Below are 19,012 nucleotides of genomic sequence, written 5' to 3'. Positions count from 1 at the left end.
ATTGCTGTGGCATATGGTAACCTTATGTGTACCTTGCTTGTATACCTTAGTATTTAACTGAACTGATACACTATCTCTATTAACCAATTCCTTATTGTTGGTTAGTGGTGTTTTAGTCACTAATTCATGTCCGACGCGTGGGATCTCATGGACTATAGCCCACCAGGCTCCTCTGTCCATGGGATTTTCCAGGCAAGAATACTAGAGTGGGTTGCATTCCTTTCTCCAGGGGATCATCCCAACCCAGGGATCAAACCCCAGCCTCCTGCACTGCAGGCACATTCTTTACCAACTGAGCTGGGAAATCCCTACAGTTGTTTCCTATTTTTCACTACACCCTGGTTTTTTAATACATGCATAGTGGGCACTGATTATCTCTTTGAAGAATTACTAGATACTAAATGAATTTGAAACCTTATGTTAGGCAAAAGGTAGGCACTTCATCTGCCTTCCAAGAAAGAGTTCCACGGTGACTATGTCTTTACCACAAATAGGTAATATCATTTCTTCAAACTCTGCACACTGGAGACTGGAATGTTTTATTTGGCCACTTGATTTTGGTTATACTGAATTTATTCAACAAATACTTATCAAGCACCTACTATGCATCAGATTATATATGAGTATTCAATATAGTACATGCAAAAGAATCTAATATTTTTTAATAATTGCATTAGAAATTCACATTTCTTATTTCCTCAATGAGCATTTGTGTTTCTTTTGGTTTTAAAGAACTTTCATGCTGCACATAATTTGTTTTTCCTCTTTATCATGTTTTTCCCTTACTGAAATTTTAATAGTATTTAGTTATTTTAAAAGTCAAGACTGTTGAACTACTTAATGTGATGGGTCAAGTTCAGTAGAAAATGTTCTTACTAAAACCAAGCATCATAGAATTTTTGAATTGTACAGGAATTGAGCAATTATCTGGCCTCACCCATTCACCAGGGGAGGCCTCGGTTCAGAGCAGTATGGAAGTTTGGGGATTAAAAATGTTTGGATATTTTCTTACAGCATTTCTTCTCATTCATGAATATCTATTTGTTAGGGACTGTATGTTTCAACATTATCTTCTTTACTGCATTTATCACCATTATCTGAAATACAGGTGTGTATCTTTAACACCTAGCACAGGGCCTGGTACAGAAAGAGTACTTAGTTGAATTCAGCACCATGAGCACTGACTAATGCCAGCTTGTAGAAGCAATATGTCTCCCATACTGCTTCTGTATCCCATGTATGTCTCCTGTACTGCATCCTGTGATGCCAGCCTATCTCCCACTTGGAACCATCAGAGGTAGTCAGAGGAGCTACACGTTATACTCTCCTGTCAGAGTTTACAGGGCAAGTGTGACTGGCCCCTCAGCTTCATTGGAACCTGACCTGGAAGAAATGAGCGTCAGCGACCAGCCCCTACTGTCCTTACATACTGGCTGCACCCTGGTTTTCAGCTTTAAAAATAGGGCTAAAAAGAATGTCAAATATGCAAGTTAATACTATTAGAAAACAGTTCTACTTACCCATTTGGGTTGTTTGTTCTCTGTTTCTGTCTGAGTAGGTCAGGACATCAGACAGCTATTAGCATGGTCTTAGCTTTTAGTAACAGAGAATTTCTGTCACCTCAGCTATCTGCCTGGTAACAGCTTCATGACGGTTCCACCTGTAAGAAACTGTAAGTTTATAAGTGAGAAACTTCAATCAGAGGCAGTCCCACCAGTAGGCTGACATTCCAGAATTCCTTGAAGGAAAAACAGAAGGGAGAACAATTGTTTCTTGAAGAATAAATACAGCCTATTTATTGCCAGGGCAGCACACATGAAGCCTGAGGTCATTCATGAACTTAAACATTAATTTTCCTAACACTCTTTAGTGTTGCTCCAGTGCCACTTCTGTCTGCTTTTTATTTGTCACGAGTGCCTTTGGAAAGAGACCCACTTTAGAGAATGGTGCGTTTCCTACTTATACATTCAAGTAAAAGAGCCTAGAGTCAGGGCTGGCTTACGGCACCTTTCCCATTACATAATTCCTACACTGTATACCTTGAAACCTTCTTAAATTGTGTGTCCTTTATAAAATTCCCTTTCAGTATTTTACTATTTATAAATAAGGAATCTGACAAAGATTCTTAATATTATACACTTTATTCATGTAATTAAATAAGCATCTCCATGTTAACTGTACTATACTGATGTCAGAGAAAGATAATCCTTAAGTAGGATTGTAAGTATGTTGTAGATATTTGTTTTTGGCTTTTTAATCAACTACAGAGGCCAATTTTATGATGCCTGTAAAGTCTGTGGTTTTTGTGTCTAGAAGTGATAATTATGTTTTGCTTTGGGAAATTCTGTACTTTATTTTCACTGTTATCTCATGTTTGTTTTTAAAATTTGTCTAGATATCCCACTTGATATATAAGTAAAATGTATTAATCTTCCTAAATATAATTACTTTCACATTTATAGTTTAAGGGAAAGTATCAATACCTGAGGGACTTCCCAGGTGGCACGAATGGTAAAGAACCCGCCTGCCACATCTGCAGCATAAGAGGTGTGGGTTTGATCCGTGGGTCGGGAAGATCCCCTGTAGGAGGAGATGGTAGCCCATTCCAGTATTCTTACCTAGAGAAGCCCATGGACAGAGGAGCCTCTCAGGCTACAGTCCTTAGGGTCGCACAGAGTCAGACACGACTGAAGCAATTTTGCATGCATGCAGATCAATACCTGAAAACATTGCTTCTCATTAGACATCAAGTTTCCAGAGAGCAGGGATGGCCCTCATTTTGTTTTGGATGTTCTTTGAGATTCTGAGTTTTTAATCTTTAAAATGGAAATTCAGAAAAAGGAAATTCAGTACAGGAGTTTGATGGTGAATTTAATTACTATAGACCAGTGGTCCTCAAATTGCCTGTAGTGAAGGGATAATATGTTTTTTTATATAGTTTAATTTCCAATGTATTATGGACTAGTCCTTTTGTAATATAAAGTAAAAGTGGAGTGACATCAGCTTTCCTAAGACTTCTGTGCTTGTCACTGGCAGGTAACTGAGGTCCACAGACTATACTTTTGAGTGGCTCTAACATAGATTTCACTTGTTTACCAATGAACCAGGTTTTTCTCATATGGTGATTGATCATCATTTTATGCCACACATTTAATTCTGTGGCTTAAACACATTTTTCTAATTTTCCTGTTCAATTCTTTTCTTACTTGGCCTCATATAAAGTCCAAGACTTATTCAGGGAATTTCCTTAAGGTTCTTTAAAAGTTATACTTATGGATAATTAGTTGAGAGAAAATTAGGCTCAAGATTTCTATATGCCTTGCTTTATTGCAAAATGTCTCATGACATATAGTCTCCTTAATTCTTTTTCAGAACACACAGATACCAGAAGTTTAAGTCCTACAGGAAAAGTATTCAAATAAAAGAAACATTTCCTCCAAAAAATTTTTTTAACACATCTAGACAAAAAACATTTTTCAGGCACTTTTACAATCCCAGTGCTAAAAAGCTAATGACCTCACAATGTGAACAATATACCACTACATCCTTCCTTCAAGATGTAAATTCTTTGAAATATGTATTTCTGTGTGGTCTGTAAAGAGACTAAAACTGCTTTTCCTTGGACTTTTGTCTTTTAATTCTGATCAAAGTACATCTGGAAAGGAATTTGCCAAAATATTAATAAATGACACATCACATACCAGAGCTCTGTTTTACGCTGAGGCAACTCTTGAACAATGGAAAGCTGTAGAAAATTAAGACCAGCAAGCCACACGTGTGTACCAGGAGCTGTGACACTGGTCCTTTTAACTGGAGGACTTTTTTTCTCTCAGTGATTTCTTAAGTCATTTAAATAATCATTTATTATAAACACCCAGATGTTTAACTGTAAGTATGATCTGACAGGATCTGTGTTCATTTTCAAATTCAAAGTAGTACTGAAAGGAACCTTGTTCATCTCTTATTCTGTATCTTCAAGAAGACAAGCTTAAGGGAATTTGGTAAAATATTTTTTCCCATTGTTTCAAGTAATGTTCAGGTAGATGACCATTTGCCAGATAACAGAAATTTTAGGTTTAAGCTAACAAAGAGAATGAGCAAGGTCTAATATGTAAGCCCAGGTACACATATAGTAAATAATCAAAGTTAGACTAGCTTTCTTTGCAAATATTTATCAATAAAGGCCTGAGTAGAACATCAAAGACATTAACTGTAATTTCTATTATTACTCCTTCAATTATGCTTTTTATAACTTACATATTATGAGGAAGGAGTCTGCCACTATTCATAGAGTTTTGAGCTGAGTTCCAACGTTAACTGTGAAATTGTTTTCCATCCCAGTTCTTGACTCAGTTCTGTGACCAACAGGAAAGTGCCTAAAATAGTGCATTATGCAGAATAGGCCTTTCTCGTTTATTAATAAATCTTTATTGAATATAATTGAGATGATAAAAATAATGGCCAACGTTTGCTGAGCGCCTAAGTGTCGTTCAGGCACTGAACAACTTACTTCGCATGTATTATCTGGGGCAGATGTCATGAAAAAGCATCTGTCTGGCCTGTATAGGATTTGAACTAATGACTTAGTTCTAATTAGGCCAACAGTGTGATACTTTTCCAGCACATCATCCTGTGTTATCCCGTTATGATTGATAGTGACAACTATTATTTCTATTGCCTAAGAAGTACATACATAACATTTTTTTGTCTACTATACAATCTCACATAGTTCAGATACCAAAAATGAATAACAGTAATTTTATTATTTATTATACTTTCACATTCTGACCCCCTAAGAGGTACTTTAACTAACTTGTGAATCACCAACATGGTCACACCAAGGTTGTAATAGACATTCCACGTGATTCTGTAGAATATAATAAATAATATGTGACAACTTTATAAAGAGGACTGTATTTTTAAAAAGTGGACATTGGCTCTAGGTTTTCCAAAGTTGATCCTAAAGTATATGAAATTGTTATGAAGTTACCACCAAAAGTAACAAATTCATTAATGATTAGAATAGTTGGTCCTCTGACTAATCACTCTTCTGCTATGTGGTTCTACTTTATAATCATTAAAAAATCAGAAATACTAAATGAATAGATTCACACTGAGATTATTACACAAGTATCTGCATACTTACCACTATCTCACTGTGAAAGATAATACACATCAACAAAGCAAGGTCCAGGCCCTCATTCTCTCACAGATGCAGTAAGTAAACCATAGGCTAAAATGATTGTATAGAGCTCTGGAAACCAGTCAGAGATCTACATCAACCAAACACCCAATTAAGAAAAAGCCACATCAGAAACATAGAACACGCCATGGTGTTTTCACTCATCCTTTCCCACCCTTAACACGGCACAGAGGAAGTCGCCCAGTACCCAGTTCCCTCCCTCAGGATGGAAGGTATGGAGCAGAACTTGTTAGCAGTATTCTGGCCTGTTGTGGGCTAGTTGAGGAACTAGTTTCTGAAGTGCATAATTTGGATCTCAGGCTAGCAGAAGCTATAGAAGGTAGTGGCAGGAGCCATTATCATGTGAAAACTGTAGAGTAACCGCAGACCCACAGACACCTGAGGGCAGCAGATTACAGATCAAAGAATGCAATGAAAGTGTTAGTTGCTCAGTCTTGTCAGATTCTTTGTGACCCCGTGGACAGTAGCCCACTAGGCTCCTCTGTCCTTGTAATTTCCCAGGCAAAGGAGTGAGTTGCCATTTCCTTCTCCAGGGGATGTTCCAAACTGAGGGAATACAATAGAACTCTTAATGCCCAGAGAAGTCATGATGAGACTCTGGGAAATGAAGACATGCGAGGCCCATAAAATTAGTTAAGGTCTTCAACAACTGTCTGCAAAGACTGGGAGAGGTGGATGTTTTTTCTCATGCCCAATTTTAAACCAAAGATGAAACCAAAAGAAAAAAACAGGCATACAAAGCAACGGAAATATAGCCCATTCAAAGCAACAAAATAACCTCTAGAAACTATCCCTGAAGAAACATGTCAGACTTCCTAAACAAAGACTTTAAATAACTGTCTTAAACATGCTCAAAAAGCTAAAGGAAAACACAAGCAATGAACTGAAAGAGATCAGGGAAACAATATATGAACAAAATGAAAATATCAACAAAAATTGTTTTTAAAAATTCATGGAGCTGAAAAATACACTAACTGAAAACTGAAAAGTCCATCAGAGGGTTCAACAGCAGACTCAGACAGCAAGCTTGAAGACAGATCATTTGAAATTATGGAGTCTAAGGATAAAGAGAATGAAAAAAGTAAACAGAGCCTAAGGGACATGTGAGATACCATCAAGCTGATCCATTGGGGCATTATGGCAGAGAAATTAATTTAAGAATGATGGCCCAAAACTTTGCAAATTTGAGGCAAGAAATGGACTTATGAACCCAAGAAGCTCAATGAACTCCAAAGAGAATAAACCCAAAGAGATTCATACTGCTGCTGCTGCTAAGTCGCTTCAGTCGTGTCCAACTCTGTGCGACCCCATAGACGGCAGCTCACCAGGCTCCCCCATCCCTGGGATTCTCCAGGCAAGAACACTGGAGTGGGTTGCCATTTCCTTCTCCAATGCATGAGAGTGAAAAGTGAAAGTGAAGTCGCTCAGTCGTGTCCGACTCTTAGCGACCTCATGGACTGCAGCTTACCAGGCTCCTCCGTCCATGGGATTTTCCAGGCAAGAGTACTGGAGTGGGTTGCATGCTGAGACACGTTATATAATCAAACTATCAAAAGTCAAAGGCAGAATCTTAAAAGCAGCAAGAAAAGTCACTTGTTGCATATAAGAGGAAATTCCCCAGTAAAAATATAAGTGGATTTCTCAGAAGAACACTGCAGGCCAGAAGACATATTTGGATGATATATTTAAGTGCTGAAACAAAATTTGTCAACCAAGAACTCTATATCAGCCAAACTGTCCTTCATAACTGAGTGAGAAATTAAAACAACAAAGCCAGACAAATATCAAAGGAGTTCATTATCATTACACTTGCCGTGTAAGAAATGCTAGAGAGTCCTTAAGTTGAAATGAACGGATGCTAGACAGTTAACTCAAAGCCATTCAGAAACATGAAGTTCTTTGGTAAAAAGTAAATACATGGACAAATATAAGTAATAGTGTTATTATAATTTCTGTATATAACTCCACTTTTTATTTTCTATGGGATTTAAGCAATTTAAGCAACAGATGCACAAAAAATTATAAATCTGTTAATAACTGCATAATATATAATGATGTAATTTGTGACAATAATAATACAAAGTGGGGAGGTGTGGCTATAAAAGTAGTTCTTGTATATAACTGAGATTGGTATCAATATAAGTTAGATGTCATGGCTTTAGGATGTTACGTGTAATTCACATGGTAACAACAAAGAAAATATCTATAGGATGTTTATCTATAGGAAATGAGAAAGGAATCACTGCAAAAAGTCAACCAAACACACAAGTGTAAAGACATGCTTATGGATTAGAAAATTTAACATTGTGCTGATGTCAGTACTACTGAAAAGCAATCCATGGATTCAGTACAATGCCTATAAAAATCCCAATCACAAAACAGTGTGGTTTAGGCATAAAGAGACACATAGACCAATGGAACAGCATTGAAAACCCAGAAATAAGTCTTCACATATATGGTCAAATGATTTTAAGATCAAGTGTCAAGGTCACCCAGTCTCAAGGAAACAGGACAGTCTTTTCAACAAACAATGTTAAGAAAACTGGATGTCCACATGCAAAAGAGTGAAGTTGGATCCTTACCTAACACCATATATGAAGATTAACTCAAAATGATCAAAGACCTGAACATAAGAGCTGCTGCTGCTGCTGCTAAGTCGCTTCAGTCGTGTCCGATTCTGTGTGACCCCATAGATGGCAGCCCACCAGGCTCCCCCGTCCTTGGGATTCTCCAGGCAAGAACACTGGAGTGGGTTGCCATTTCCTTCTCCAGAACATAAGAGCTAGAACTGTTAAAATCTCTGAGGAGAGGGGGAGGAATAGGAGAAAGCCTCATGACACTGAATTTGACTATGATTTCTTAAATATGACACCAGGCAACAAAAGAATAAATAGATAATTAGGCTTCATCAAAATTAAAACCTGCATCAAAGCACACTATCAACAGAGTGAAAAGCAACCCACAGCATGAGAGAAAAAAAATCTGCAAATCATGTATCCAGTAAGGGGCTAATATTCAGAATATGTAAAGAACTCTCACAAATAACAGGGAAAAAAAACTGATTTTTAAATGGGCAAAGGACTTGCATAAACATTTCTTCAAAGAGGATATATAAAGACTAACAAATGAAATGATATTCAACAACACTAATGGCTAGAGATTCAACTCAAAACCACAATGAGATATCACCTCATACTATTAGAATAGCAAATATCAAAACGAACAGAAATTAACAGGTTGTCAGCAAGGATGTGGAAAAATTAGAACCCTTGTTCACTGTTGGTGGAATTGTGAAATAAATGGTGCATATTGCTATAGAAAATGGTATGGCAGTTTCTCAAAAAGTTAAAAACAAAATTACCTTATCAGCAATTTCATTTATGGGTATATGGCCAAAAGAACTAAAGCAGTGATTTGAACATCAGTTTGTACACCCATGCTCCTAGCAGCATTAGAAGTAACCCATGTGTCCATCAACAAATGAATGGATAAACAAAATGTGGTATACATACAGTGGAGTATTACTCAGCCTTAAAAAGAAGGAAATTCTCCATGGCTGATTCATGTCAATGTATGGCAAGAACCACTACAATATTGTAAAGTAATTAGCCCCCAATTAAAAGAAATAAATAAATTTTTAAAAAAGAAGGAAATTCTGACAAGCTACAAAATGGATTAATCTTGAGGACACTATACTAAGTGAAATAAGCCATCCACAAAAAGAAAGATGTATGATTCCACTCTAAATGTAGTTAAATTTATACATATAGAAAGTAGATGGTGGTTGCTGGGGAGAGGGGAGAATGGAATATTGTTGTTGAATGAGCACAGAGTTTCAGTTAGGGATGATGAAAAAGTTCTGAAAACGAATAGTAGTGATGGCTTCAGAGCAGTGTGGATGTATTTAATGACATACAGTTACATACTTTAAAATGCTTTAATTGGTAAATTTTATCTTACATATATTTTACCATTATTTTTAAAAATAATAGATTTTTTAAAATGAGTGACGCATGTCAGTCCTCACTACTACCAGGTATTCAAGCACCACCCGAACGTCCTCAAGCTACCATGCCAGTGGATTTTAATTTTCAGCTATTTTTTCTACAAATGACATGCTTAAAGTTACAGCTATGTAATACAGAAACAAGGGGTCAGTGTAAGGTGATCTGTTTTAACAAAGCTGGAATTTTACATAAACTATCCATCTGGTAAATATACAAAGCATATATTTTTGATTTGTATTTGACTCATTTTATCTGAGGCTTTAAATTTAAAGAATAATTGCATGTTGAATCTCTTATTTGCATATTGTCCTCTTAAGATCTCTGCTACATCCTAAGTTGCAAACACTTTTATTGTAGATTTAAAGTCTACAGTACAAAACACTTTTGTTTTTAAATATCTAGTTTCTACCTCTCCAGATTGTATAAAGAAATTCTAATGAAAAAGGAACTCACCAGAGACAAATGATTGGTTTTTGGCAAGTGTATCGTCTTTTCAGAAGGAGCCAGTGCAGATACCTGAAACATCATAAAACTCTAATCAGCTTAAACACTTGCTCTGAACTTACTTTTTTCTTTTGTAGCAAACTTTTCTATAGTGATTTCTAATATGAGAAAGAAAGTGAAGTCACTCAGTCGAGTCCAACTCTTTGCGACCCCATGGACTGTAGCCCACCAGGCTTCTCCGTCCATGGGATTTTCCAGGCAAGAATACTGGAGTGGGTTGCCATTTCCTTCTCCAGTCTTTAATATTTGAAGTGCTTTCTTTTGAGTTTTATGTAGAGTGTAAATATCCATCATTAAAAAATAATGTTTTCCTGATATTTCATGTTAAAATTACAACCATTGTCACGAGACCAGAAGTTGTGAAAAGAACAGTGTATCAGATCCAATAAAACAAGGCAAAGTTTGCAACTTTTTTTTTTTTTTTTTGGAGAAAAGATTCTCAATCATTTTGAGATTAAATTTTTAATAGTCCATAAGGTGAATTTAGATCTTGATGTTGATGAAGCATTAAGATTTTAACATATTGCTCAATTTACTGTGGAACAAAATAAGTGTGGTATCCTCTATGCCTTGGATATTCTTTTAGTCCTTTTTGGAATACTTTCATTTCAAAAATTGTAATATTGAGACTTTTGGGGTAATTCTAGCCACTGGAATTCCAACCTCTAGATATATGAAGGAAGATGGGAGCGTAGGGGAGGTGGAGGTTTCCTTTCTAAGGCACATAAAAAAGACCAGCAATATGTAAAGAAGCATTTAGATATTTCTCCCTTTTTAACCAGAATTTATCTTCCCATTAGGTAAAATTAACAATCAGTTTATCTCAGTTGAGTTATGCAGGAGGGAGTCTGTGGTTTTCTAGATAGCAGAGTCAAACTAAAATGCCAAAAAAGCTAAAAGATGGGAGCACTAAGGCGGAAGTCAATCAGACGAGGTCTAGAAATAGAGGCCATTCATTTTCATAAATATTACAGTTGATACCACATTTACTAAGACTGTTGTCTAATAAATCATTACTATCATATCAGTCAATAGGGGCTAGACTGGCAAAACAGCTTACTAGGTTAGTAGAATTTATCTGCAAGGAAATCTATATATATATATATATTTCAAAATTCAAATATCTGGTTCTGCTTCATATGCCAGTTATTTAATAGCCAAAGAATGTTCTTCCCCTGTGTGAAAACTGACCCAAAGATATGTATTCGCGTTTCCAAAATAACAAAAAAAAGGACATGAAAGAGAAATAGGTGACATAAAGCTACATTCTATAAAGCAGGGATCAGCAGGTCATCATCATTCACTGCACGTCAGAGGTTCACTGAGGAGCCAGCCATCTCAGGGCTCTTTGGGGACAGAAGTCACCCTGGAACATAGGTGTCAAGACTCATGGAGGAGTCCCTTCATTTCTGTTTGAAAATGAAATTGAGTGTGGCCACCTTTAAAAAGTTGTCTTGTATCGTCAACATTTACTGTTAACTAATAGTTACTTATAAATGAAAATTAATGACAAAGTGAAAACACAGTTCAGGGAGAGAAGTGACACGGGCACGGACACCTGACTGCACCCACCCACATCTCCCAGGCTCTTCGGGCCTGGAGTGACCCAGTATGAGTAACGCCACCAGGAACTTCCATTCACCCATTAAACAAATATTTATTGAGTAACTAGTATGTGCCAGACAGTAAAGAATCTGCCTTCAATGCAGGAGACGCAGGAGACTTGGGTGTGATCCCTGGGTTGGGAAGATCCCCTGAAGAAGGGAATGGCAACCCACGCCAGTATTCCTGCCTAGAGAATTCCATGGACAGAAGAGCCTAGCAGGCTACACAGTCCATGAGATTGCAAAGAGTCAGACATGACTGAGCAACTTCAGATCAGATGAGGCAGTATGTGCCAAGCTTCATATTTCTTGCTGCTAATAGCCCTCTGAGTTTTCAGGTCATTTATTTTAAGGAGGGAAAATACAATTTGCTATTTTTAAACCCGAATACTTCAACAAGAGAACTGACTTTGATTGTTGTTATGAATTTGAGAGTTGTTCAGGGAAATAGAAATGATAAAGACATTTTCTCTTAAGGCAAGGTCCAAGTAGTAATCAATATGCAACATTTAACTGATTTAAATGTTACTCTTTCCAGTAAATGAATACTTACACTGTACTTACAGAAGATTGCTGGTGGGAATAGTTTTTTGGGGCTGCTGATGGCTTCCTTTATTAATATATGACCCCAAAGTGAGATTCAGTAATTGCTGAATTTGGCCTAGGCAACAAATTCACTTCTTGCTCTAAGTGTGAGGGGACTGTCAATGCACAGGTCAGTCCTATTAGTATATATTCTTCAGATTTTCTTCTGTTGCAAGAACTGGGAGGCGGTGGTTCACAAGAGCACTAATCAGGTTTGGAAACGGGAACAGAAGCTGTCTAGCACCTTTAAGGACACGTGCATGGATCTGACCTACCAGAAACGGAAGCTTTCTTACCAGAGGCTGCCTGACAGTGCACCTAGGGTGAGATCAAGGGGAGTCATGGGCCAGTAACGACGACTAAGCATCACGTCTGAAGTAGCCCAGATTAGTGTGACCTATAGGGCAAAAAAGCCTTTTGAGTACCGTGTCCTGTTTTGATAATTTTTATGAGTTTGGGACTTTCTTTCTGCCAAAAAATGGTGGTTCTGACCATCGTTCTGAGAAAACACTAGAGTTTTGTGAATCCAGCCTTATTTAGCTTTAGCTTTTCGTTGTTGTCAGGGCAAAGACTAAATCGTTGGCTCAATGGATGTAAAGCAAGTTATTCCACCATCTAGGTCTCAGACATAATACTATATTTTTCTGTTTCTTTTCTAGCTTTTCTGTTTTCACTGTTAATGATTTCACAGACTTGTCTCCTTTCTGCCTTTTCCACCAGTTTACTCCAGTGTCCCCAGCAGTTCCTGAATTCTTGAAAACTCCTACTGCAGATCAGCCCCCGCCACGGTCCACAGCACCTGTCCTCCCCCCAAGCACTACATCCTCAGCGAAGCCTGGGCCAGCACTGGTGAAGGTAGGTACCCTACATGCGTGCAACCCTCAGCAACGTCACCTTCAACTGTGGTCTCTAGCCCTGAGCACGGAGGACAGAGGCTATGTCCAGAGCCTGCCTTTTAGTCAAGCCTTGAAAACAAAACCTCAGAAGGACTGGCTCACCCCAGCTTTCATAACTGAAACCTCCACCTTTAACAAATGACCTCTCGTTTGATGGTCACAGAAGAATAGAATAAAATTCAGTCTGTATAAAACGACTGCAGCAGCGCAGAAAGAGTTTAGAAATCATTTTATCAACAGTTCCCAATTCAGCTTCCACCCAGGCCAGTAAGATGAAACTCATGGGGAAGAAACAAAGAGAGAGACTTTAGCACTTGGGATTCATGAGTCTCACACACAGATGTCTGTAATGGTAATGTGATTTCAAACGTCTATACACAAGGTCAAATTCAGCAGTATTGGAGATATATTATGTGACAGGTTAAAGGTTTTCAAGAAGAAAATACCTTTTTTTTGTTTGTTTGTTTAGTAGATTTGGCCTGATACAGCTTGGTTTGTTCTTCAGAGAAGCTGCAGATTTATGGCACTGTTCCCTGCATTTTACTTGGTCAAAATAGTTTTTTAATGTGGATTTAGAACTGCTAGATAAAGGAGGGGGAGTTATAACCTGAGGAATAGTTTAATCATTTCAGATGTGGCTTTTGCCAAAACGAGCAGAACATAGATCCCAAGCTTTTAGAACTAAAAAAGGACCTCGGAGAGCTAGCTTAGCCTTTCAGCACCTTTCAGGTGAGGATACCAAGGCCCAAAGAAAGGAGGCTGTAACAAGGTCAGGACCCTGTCTCTGAATCCCTGTCTGGCCTTCGTCCTTCCCTCTCACTTAGCTGCAGTGCTCCTCCTTGGAGGCAGTTAGCCTGGGTGTGTTCCTCACTCCCCTCTGTCCCCAGGACCTGTTTGTCCTTGGTCTTCCTGGAGAGAAGGCTCTTGCTACTCCAGGCTGGTTCCTCTGTGTGGCCAGGTGTCCGTGCCTTCAGGGCACAGATCAGTGTATTTCACCCTATTCCATCACTTAGTATCGGAGCCACAAATTCCAGAGTGTCTGTGCAACTGAGCCAATAAAATCAGCTCTTGCATCCTTGTCCCACAACCCCCATTGTGTCTTTGTACCTAAAGCCTCTCAGAAACAGTTTCCTATACCTTGTTTTGTGTTCTTGTGGACCATTCTTTAAAAAGATGAATTTATCTTACAATATGAATATTAAAAAGTAGAAACTGATCTGATAACTTATAAATGAAGGAGATGAAAACCCAGAAGAGACATCTGATTCTTAACCATAAGACAGGGTCTCACACCCCATTTTTCAAAATAAAAATGTAATGTTTTGGAAAAAAAGTTTTAAATTCATGTTCATATCACTCAGCATTTTTTGTGTGTATTTGCCATGGAAATTGGTAGCTTTATATTCTGCTTTATTCTCAGTTAGAAGCACTTTTCTGCTTTTATATATTCACCATAGATTTTAATGATCACAAAATATTTACAGAATATAAAAGATTTAAGTTATATTTGTGATTAAGTGAAATATACTTAATCATTTCCCTATTGTATGTTTAGTGTGAAGCCTGTTTTTTCACAAGGAGATAATAATATGTAAGCAGTAGGCAGTGTCTACACAGGACCCAAAGTAAATGTTTGTTGAACTTGCATAGATGATGCAGAACTGAGCATCTTGCCCTTAGTCTAAGGGAACAACGCAGCAGAAGTTCTTAGGAGCACACGAATGTTCTCACAGCTCCTGAAATGTGTTTAGTATATTGCTTTCCAGAGAGGCAATCCCGATTTTCAAGGTGCGTTACTTTTTCTTTTCAAATCAGATATACACACAGTAGAATAGACTGCTTTCTCTTAAAATGTTCTTTTTCTCGAAAATAGCAAAGCCATCCCAAGAATCCAAACGACAAACACCGCAGCAAAAAGTGCAAAGACCCCAAGCCCCGGGTGAAGAAGCTGAAGTACCACCAGTACATCCCGCCAGATCAGAAGGGGGAGAGGAGTGAGCCGCACATGGACTCCAACTACGCCCGGCTGCTCCAGCAGCAGCAGCTCTTCCTGCAGCTGCAGATCCTCAGCCAGCAGCAGCAGCACTACAACTACCAGACCATCCTGCCCGCGCCACTCAAGTACGGCTTCGTAAACTGGGTTCACTGTGGTTTTTATGAGCAGCCCTTAGTGTCTGAAGATGGGATGCTATGATTTATTTGTGCTCAGCAATTGTTTTCATTCTGTTGTCATCGAAGCTCATAGTGTCAGAAGTCCACATAGTGAGAAAAGTCTGCATTCCAGTTCACTTTTTGTCCTCTATAACAGGTTCTGAACTTTTCAAGTTAGAAACAACTTTTCACAGTTACTCATCCAGGAAAGATTTGCCTGTTTATTTACTTGAATATTAGATGCTATGAGAAAAGCAAAAGAAGTGTAAACCTGGTATAAGCACTTTAAATTAAAAAGACAGTTGAGCATAAATGCTGGAGCGGTCAAGAAAAGTTTTATGGAAAAGGCAGGAGGGAAAGGGCCTGAAACTTGGGAAGGACCCTTCCAAACCAAGAGGAATGGTCTGAGTACAAATACAGAGGACGTTAGAGCAAACAATGCCTGTTTATATTGCATGATGAGAAAAATGGCCTGAGTAACATATATGACTAATTTTTAAAGCAGAAGGCAGATTTGAGCAGAGCCAATGTCTAGAGAAATGTGAAGTTGGGAAGACTTTTTTGGGGGGGAAGACTTTAATCTTGATATGGTGGATGTTTCAGAAGACCATGGTGACAAGGTAAAATCAAAATGCAAGAAGGAACAGTCTGATGCCAGTGTTGGAGGGGAGTCTGCAAGTAGGAAAGCCAGTTAGAAGCTTGGCAATAAAGCAGATACAAGAATAAGAAGGGACACTGAGAATGGGAAGGAAGGAGCAGGTGGCAGGAGTCCCAAAAGACGATAAAAGGTCTCAGTGACCAACAACTATGAAGAAGGAACATGTGCCCAAAGTTTGAGCCCAAGCAGGAAGGACAGAGGGAGTGAGTCCTGATAGTTTCTGAAACTGAATTCTCACAGCAGGACACCCACAGCTAATTTTGATTATGTACTAGAGGAAATCACTGGTTACACATCCTCAGAACACTGTTCTGGAAAACAGATAAAAATACAGAGTCTCTGTCCTTCATTTCATTCACTTTTCAGGAAAAAGGAAGTATTTAAAGTCAACTGGAGAAAATAAACTCTAGAAAAAGATCCAAAATCTCATGACAAGGAAAAAATTATACTCTGATCCAACCACTCAATTTATGATCATGTGATCTGTAGAAGCCTATGTTTTCTACACGTAGGCTAAGCCTTCCTCCATGGAGAGCCCGTAATTTCTAGGAGTAGAAAAGGATTAAGGCTTACTAAAAAGCTTCTCTGTAAGAAATAGTCTCCTCATATGCTAAGAATTATCAATTCACTTTTTTCTTTGAAGACCCAAATATCTTGAGGAAGATTAGACCTATTAGTCATTCAGACCTTCCTGTGAAATGCTTAAATCTGAAACATCAGGGCAACAGAGATGAAGGAAGAAAAGAGTGTTTGTAGCATGTTTTTATTTTAAGAGGAGGCAGGCCCGAGAGAGCTGTTGACATTGGAAGGGACCCAGGGAAGGCCAGAGAACTGGACGAGCATCAAAGACAAAGCACTGCTGCTTTACAGCTTCATCCAGGCCCGGGGAGGCGGCCCCCGGCCTGCCACCGCGGGACCCCATGAGGGAGGAGGACAGCAGGGGTGCTCTCGGTGCCCCGGCCGAGTGCTCAGCAGCACCCTCCTCACAGCGACTCTCAGAGGGGCCGACAGGACTGCCCCCAAGCCCTGATGAGGGAACTGGTAACTGAGGAGCCAGTAAAAGGGGGTGTCTAGCCATGAAATAATCCTTTCTGTAATGTAAGAAATTGTGTGGGGCCAGCTTTGCAGATGGGAAGAAAACATCTGGCTGGGGTTGGGGGGGCACCCAAATGCGAAAGTTCTTTGTCTTTCTATGAAGGCTTTAGTTCCCTCCTCCTCAAACACTCCTGCCACTGAAGTCACCAAGCCACCTGCCCCAAGAAAGCGTCATCCAAAAAGACCCAAGAACTCAGAGGAGGAAGGAGCTGTCATTTCTGTGTTTATTTCACCGGATGGAAATGGAACACCAGTTTTGTTTAATCTCCAGATCCTAAGAATGGAGATGTTTTCAAACACATTGTTTCCTTTTACCAAAATTCAGTATAAGAAACCAAATGTGGGAGTTGTGTAGGGCCCACAGTGGTGGAACTTTACTGATAACAAAGCCCTTTGGTATCTTGGGAGGAGCAGGAGCCTGGAGACATGGGGCTTTAGTTCCCACATGGCCACTTACTGACAGAAGGGAAGGGTCCCAGCAGGTGTCTGGACCTCAAGATCCTCAACTACGCAGTGATTACATTCATCAGGTATCCACCCTCCTCCTCTCTTTTTCCCCTCTGTTGATTTGGGAAAAAAATAAACCAATTTATTTTTGTTGTTTTAAAAACTGAATTAAACACTATACTGTTAATCATATTAATGAGTATTATAGAATCTCAGCATGAATAAAATAATTAATTTAAACCATGGGGACTTCCCCAGTGGTCCAGTGATTAAGAATCCACCTGCCAGGCAGGGGACGCAGGTTCGATCCCTGTGTGGGAACTGAGATCTCGCATGCCGTGGGGCAGCTAGCCTGCGCGCCACTACTACTGAGCCCTCTTGCTTTAGAGCCTGTGCTCTGCAACAAGAAAGTACCCCAGTGAGGAGCCCCCACTTCAACTGGAGGAAGCACATGTGCATCAGTGAAGACCCAGCACAGCCAAAGATACATTAATTTTTAAAAATTTAAATTATGCATTCTCAAGGAGAAGATATCATTCACAAAGGAGCAAAAGTTGGAAGCATTTTACAGTTTTTATGTAATAAAGCACAGACCTATGTACATGAATGAGAATATAGTACATCTATGGTATTAAAATTTCAGAGAGAGTGATTAGAAAAATTATCTAGAGAGCTTTTCTGGGGGAGAGTAATGAACATAAGGCTGAGAAACAGTGATTAAAATGATTTCATAATTTGAAAATACGGTTTTTAAAAGTTGACTCTTAGAAAGAATAGTGATATATTTTTAAATATTTGTCATTTCATCCAAACTTCAAAATACTTCATATCAAATACTTCAAGTACTTAATTTCATCATAATTCAGGCAGGTTTAAAAAGCCTCAGATGCAAGTCAAGAGTTAGCTGTTGACAAGGCCAGCACTGGCTTCAAACACAGGCTTCTTAGAAACTTACTTGAGAAAGTTCATCCAGCCATGGACCTCACCCCAGAGGCACCGTCACCTCAGATCCCTGTTTCAGGACATGGAATTCAACATCTTTTCGGTACCAAGCTTCAGTACCAAAGCTTATACTGACAGTTAAGCCTGAGGCTGCAATGGAATTGGTTGTAGAGCGTCAGTGACCACATGCACCTTTCTCTAATGAGTATCAACCAACCAGAAAAGAAAATGCCATTGTTGCCAAGCGTATCACAGCCAGAAGGCATTGGAAGGACCTGGCTTCAACATGAAAAGTTTAGGGGGATTATTATGAAAGTATAACAGATTCACCAACACTTTTTAAATAAGCTTTTAAAAATGTATAAGTTAGAGAAGTCCATAAATTATAAGTGAAAACCAATGCCAAAGTGCACTGCTACATCAAGAAGAGGAACACTGTCAGCTCCATTGTCATTGGCTCACATCCCCCCTTAGTGACTTCCCTGATTGGAATCCATGGATTAGTTTTGCTCAACGTGTTTGTGAGTCATATCTTTATTCGTGCAAACAGCAGCAGTTAATTCTTATTCTTGCTACTTCATGGTTCATCCACCCAGCATCCTCTTGATGGGACAGCTGGTTGCTTCCAGCTGGGCCTCTGATGAATTATGCCATAGTAAATCTCCTAAGCTGCATCTCTTGGTTCACATACGTGTGGCTTTGTCAGGTGTTGATCTAGAAATGGAGTTGTTGGATCAGATGGGTATGGTGTTTCTTTAGTAGATACTATGAAACTGTTCTCCAAAACAGTCGTACTAACTCTGCTTCTCCCAGTTGTGTATGCGGGCTGTGGTTGTTCCAAGTACTCGGTGGTGTCAGTCTTGCATGTTACAGCAGCAGCTCTGCTGGGTGTGCAGTGCTGTTTTGCTGTGGTTTTCATT

General features: G+C 38.9%; 1 protein-coding gene and 1 long non-coding RNA gene across 11 annotated transcripts in view; one reads left to right on the top strand and one right to left on the bottom strand.

Annotated features, from left to right (window-relative positions):
- Positions 1-19,012, bottom strand: part of LOC138985553 (uncharacterized) — an 87,950-nt gene that overhangs the window by 24,603 nt on the left and 44,335 nt on the right. For both annotated transcript variants that reach the window (XR_011462596.1, XR_011462595.1), the window contains exons 2-3: positions 9,664-9,726; positions 1,521-1,670 (exon numbers count right to left, since the gene is read on the bottom strand). This is a non-coding gene — a long non-coding RNA (uncharacterized lncRNA). The remainder of the gene's footprint in view (positions 1-1,520; positions 1,671-9,663; positions 9,727-19,012) is intronic.
- MRTFB (myocardin related transcription factor B) overlaps positions 1-19,012 on the top strand; it is a 291,761-nt gene that overhangs the window by 254,123 nt on the left and 18,626 nt on the right. For all 9 annotated transcript variants that reach the window (XR_011462594.1, XM_070362295.1, XM_070362299.1 and 6 more), the window contains 2 exons: positions 12,624-12,758; positions 14,673-14,920. Coding sequence is in view for 8 of the 9 variants with exons in the window: in XM_070362295.1 (XP_070218396.1) it covers positions 12,624-12,758; positions 14,673-14,920 (383 nt within the window). In the remaining variant the exon portion in view is untranslated. The remainder of the gene's footprint in view (positions 1-12,623; positions 12,759-14,672; positions 14,921-19,012) is intronic.

The sequence above is a fragment of the Bos mutus genome, chromosome 25, assembly GCF_027580195.1.
Source record: "Bos mutus isolate GX-2022 chromosome 25, NWIPB_WYAK_1.1, whole genome shotgun sequence".
NCBI lineage: Eukaryota > Metazoa > Chordata > Mammalia > Artiodactyla > Bovidae > Bos > Bos mutus.
The sequence above is the reverse complement of the archived record's forward strand: the minus strand, read 5'-3'. Positions and strand labels throughout refer to the sequence as shown.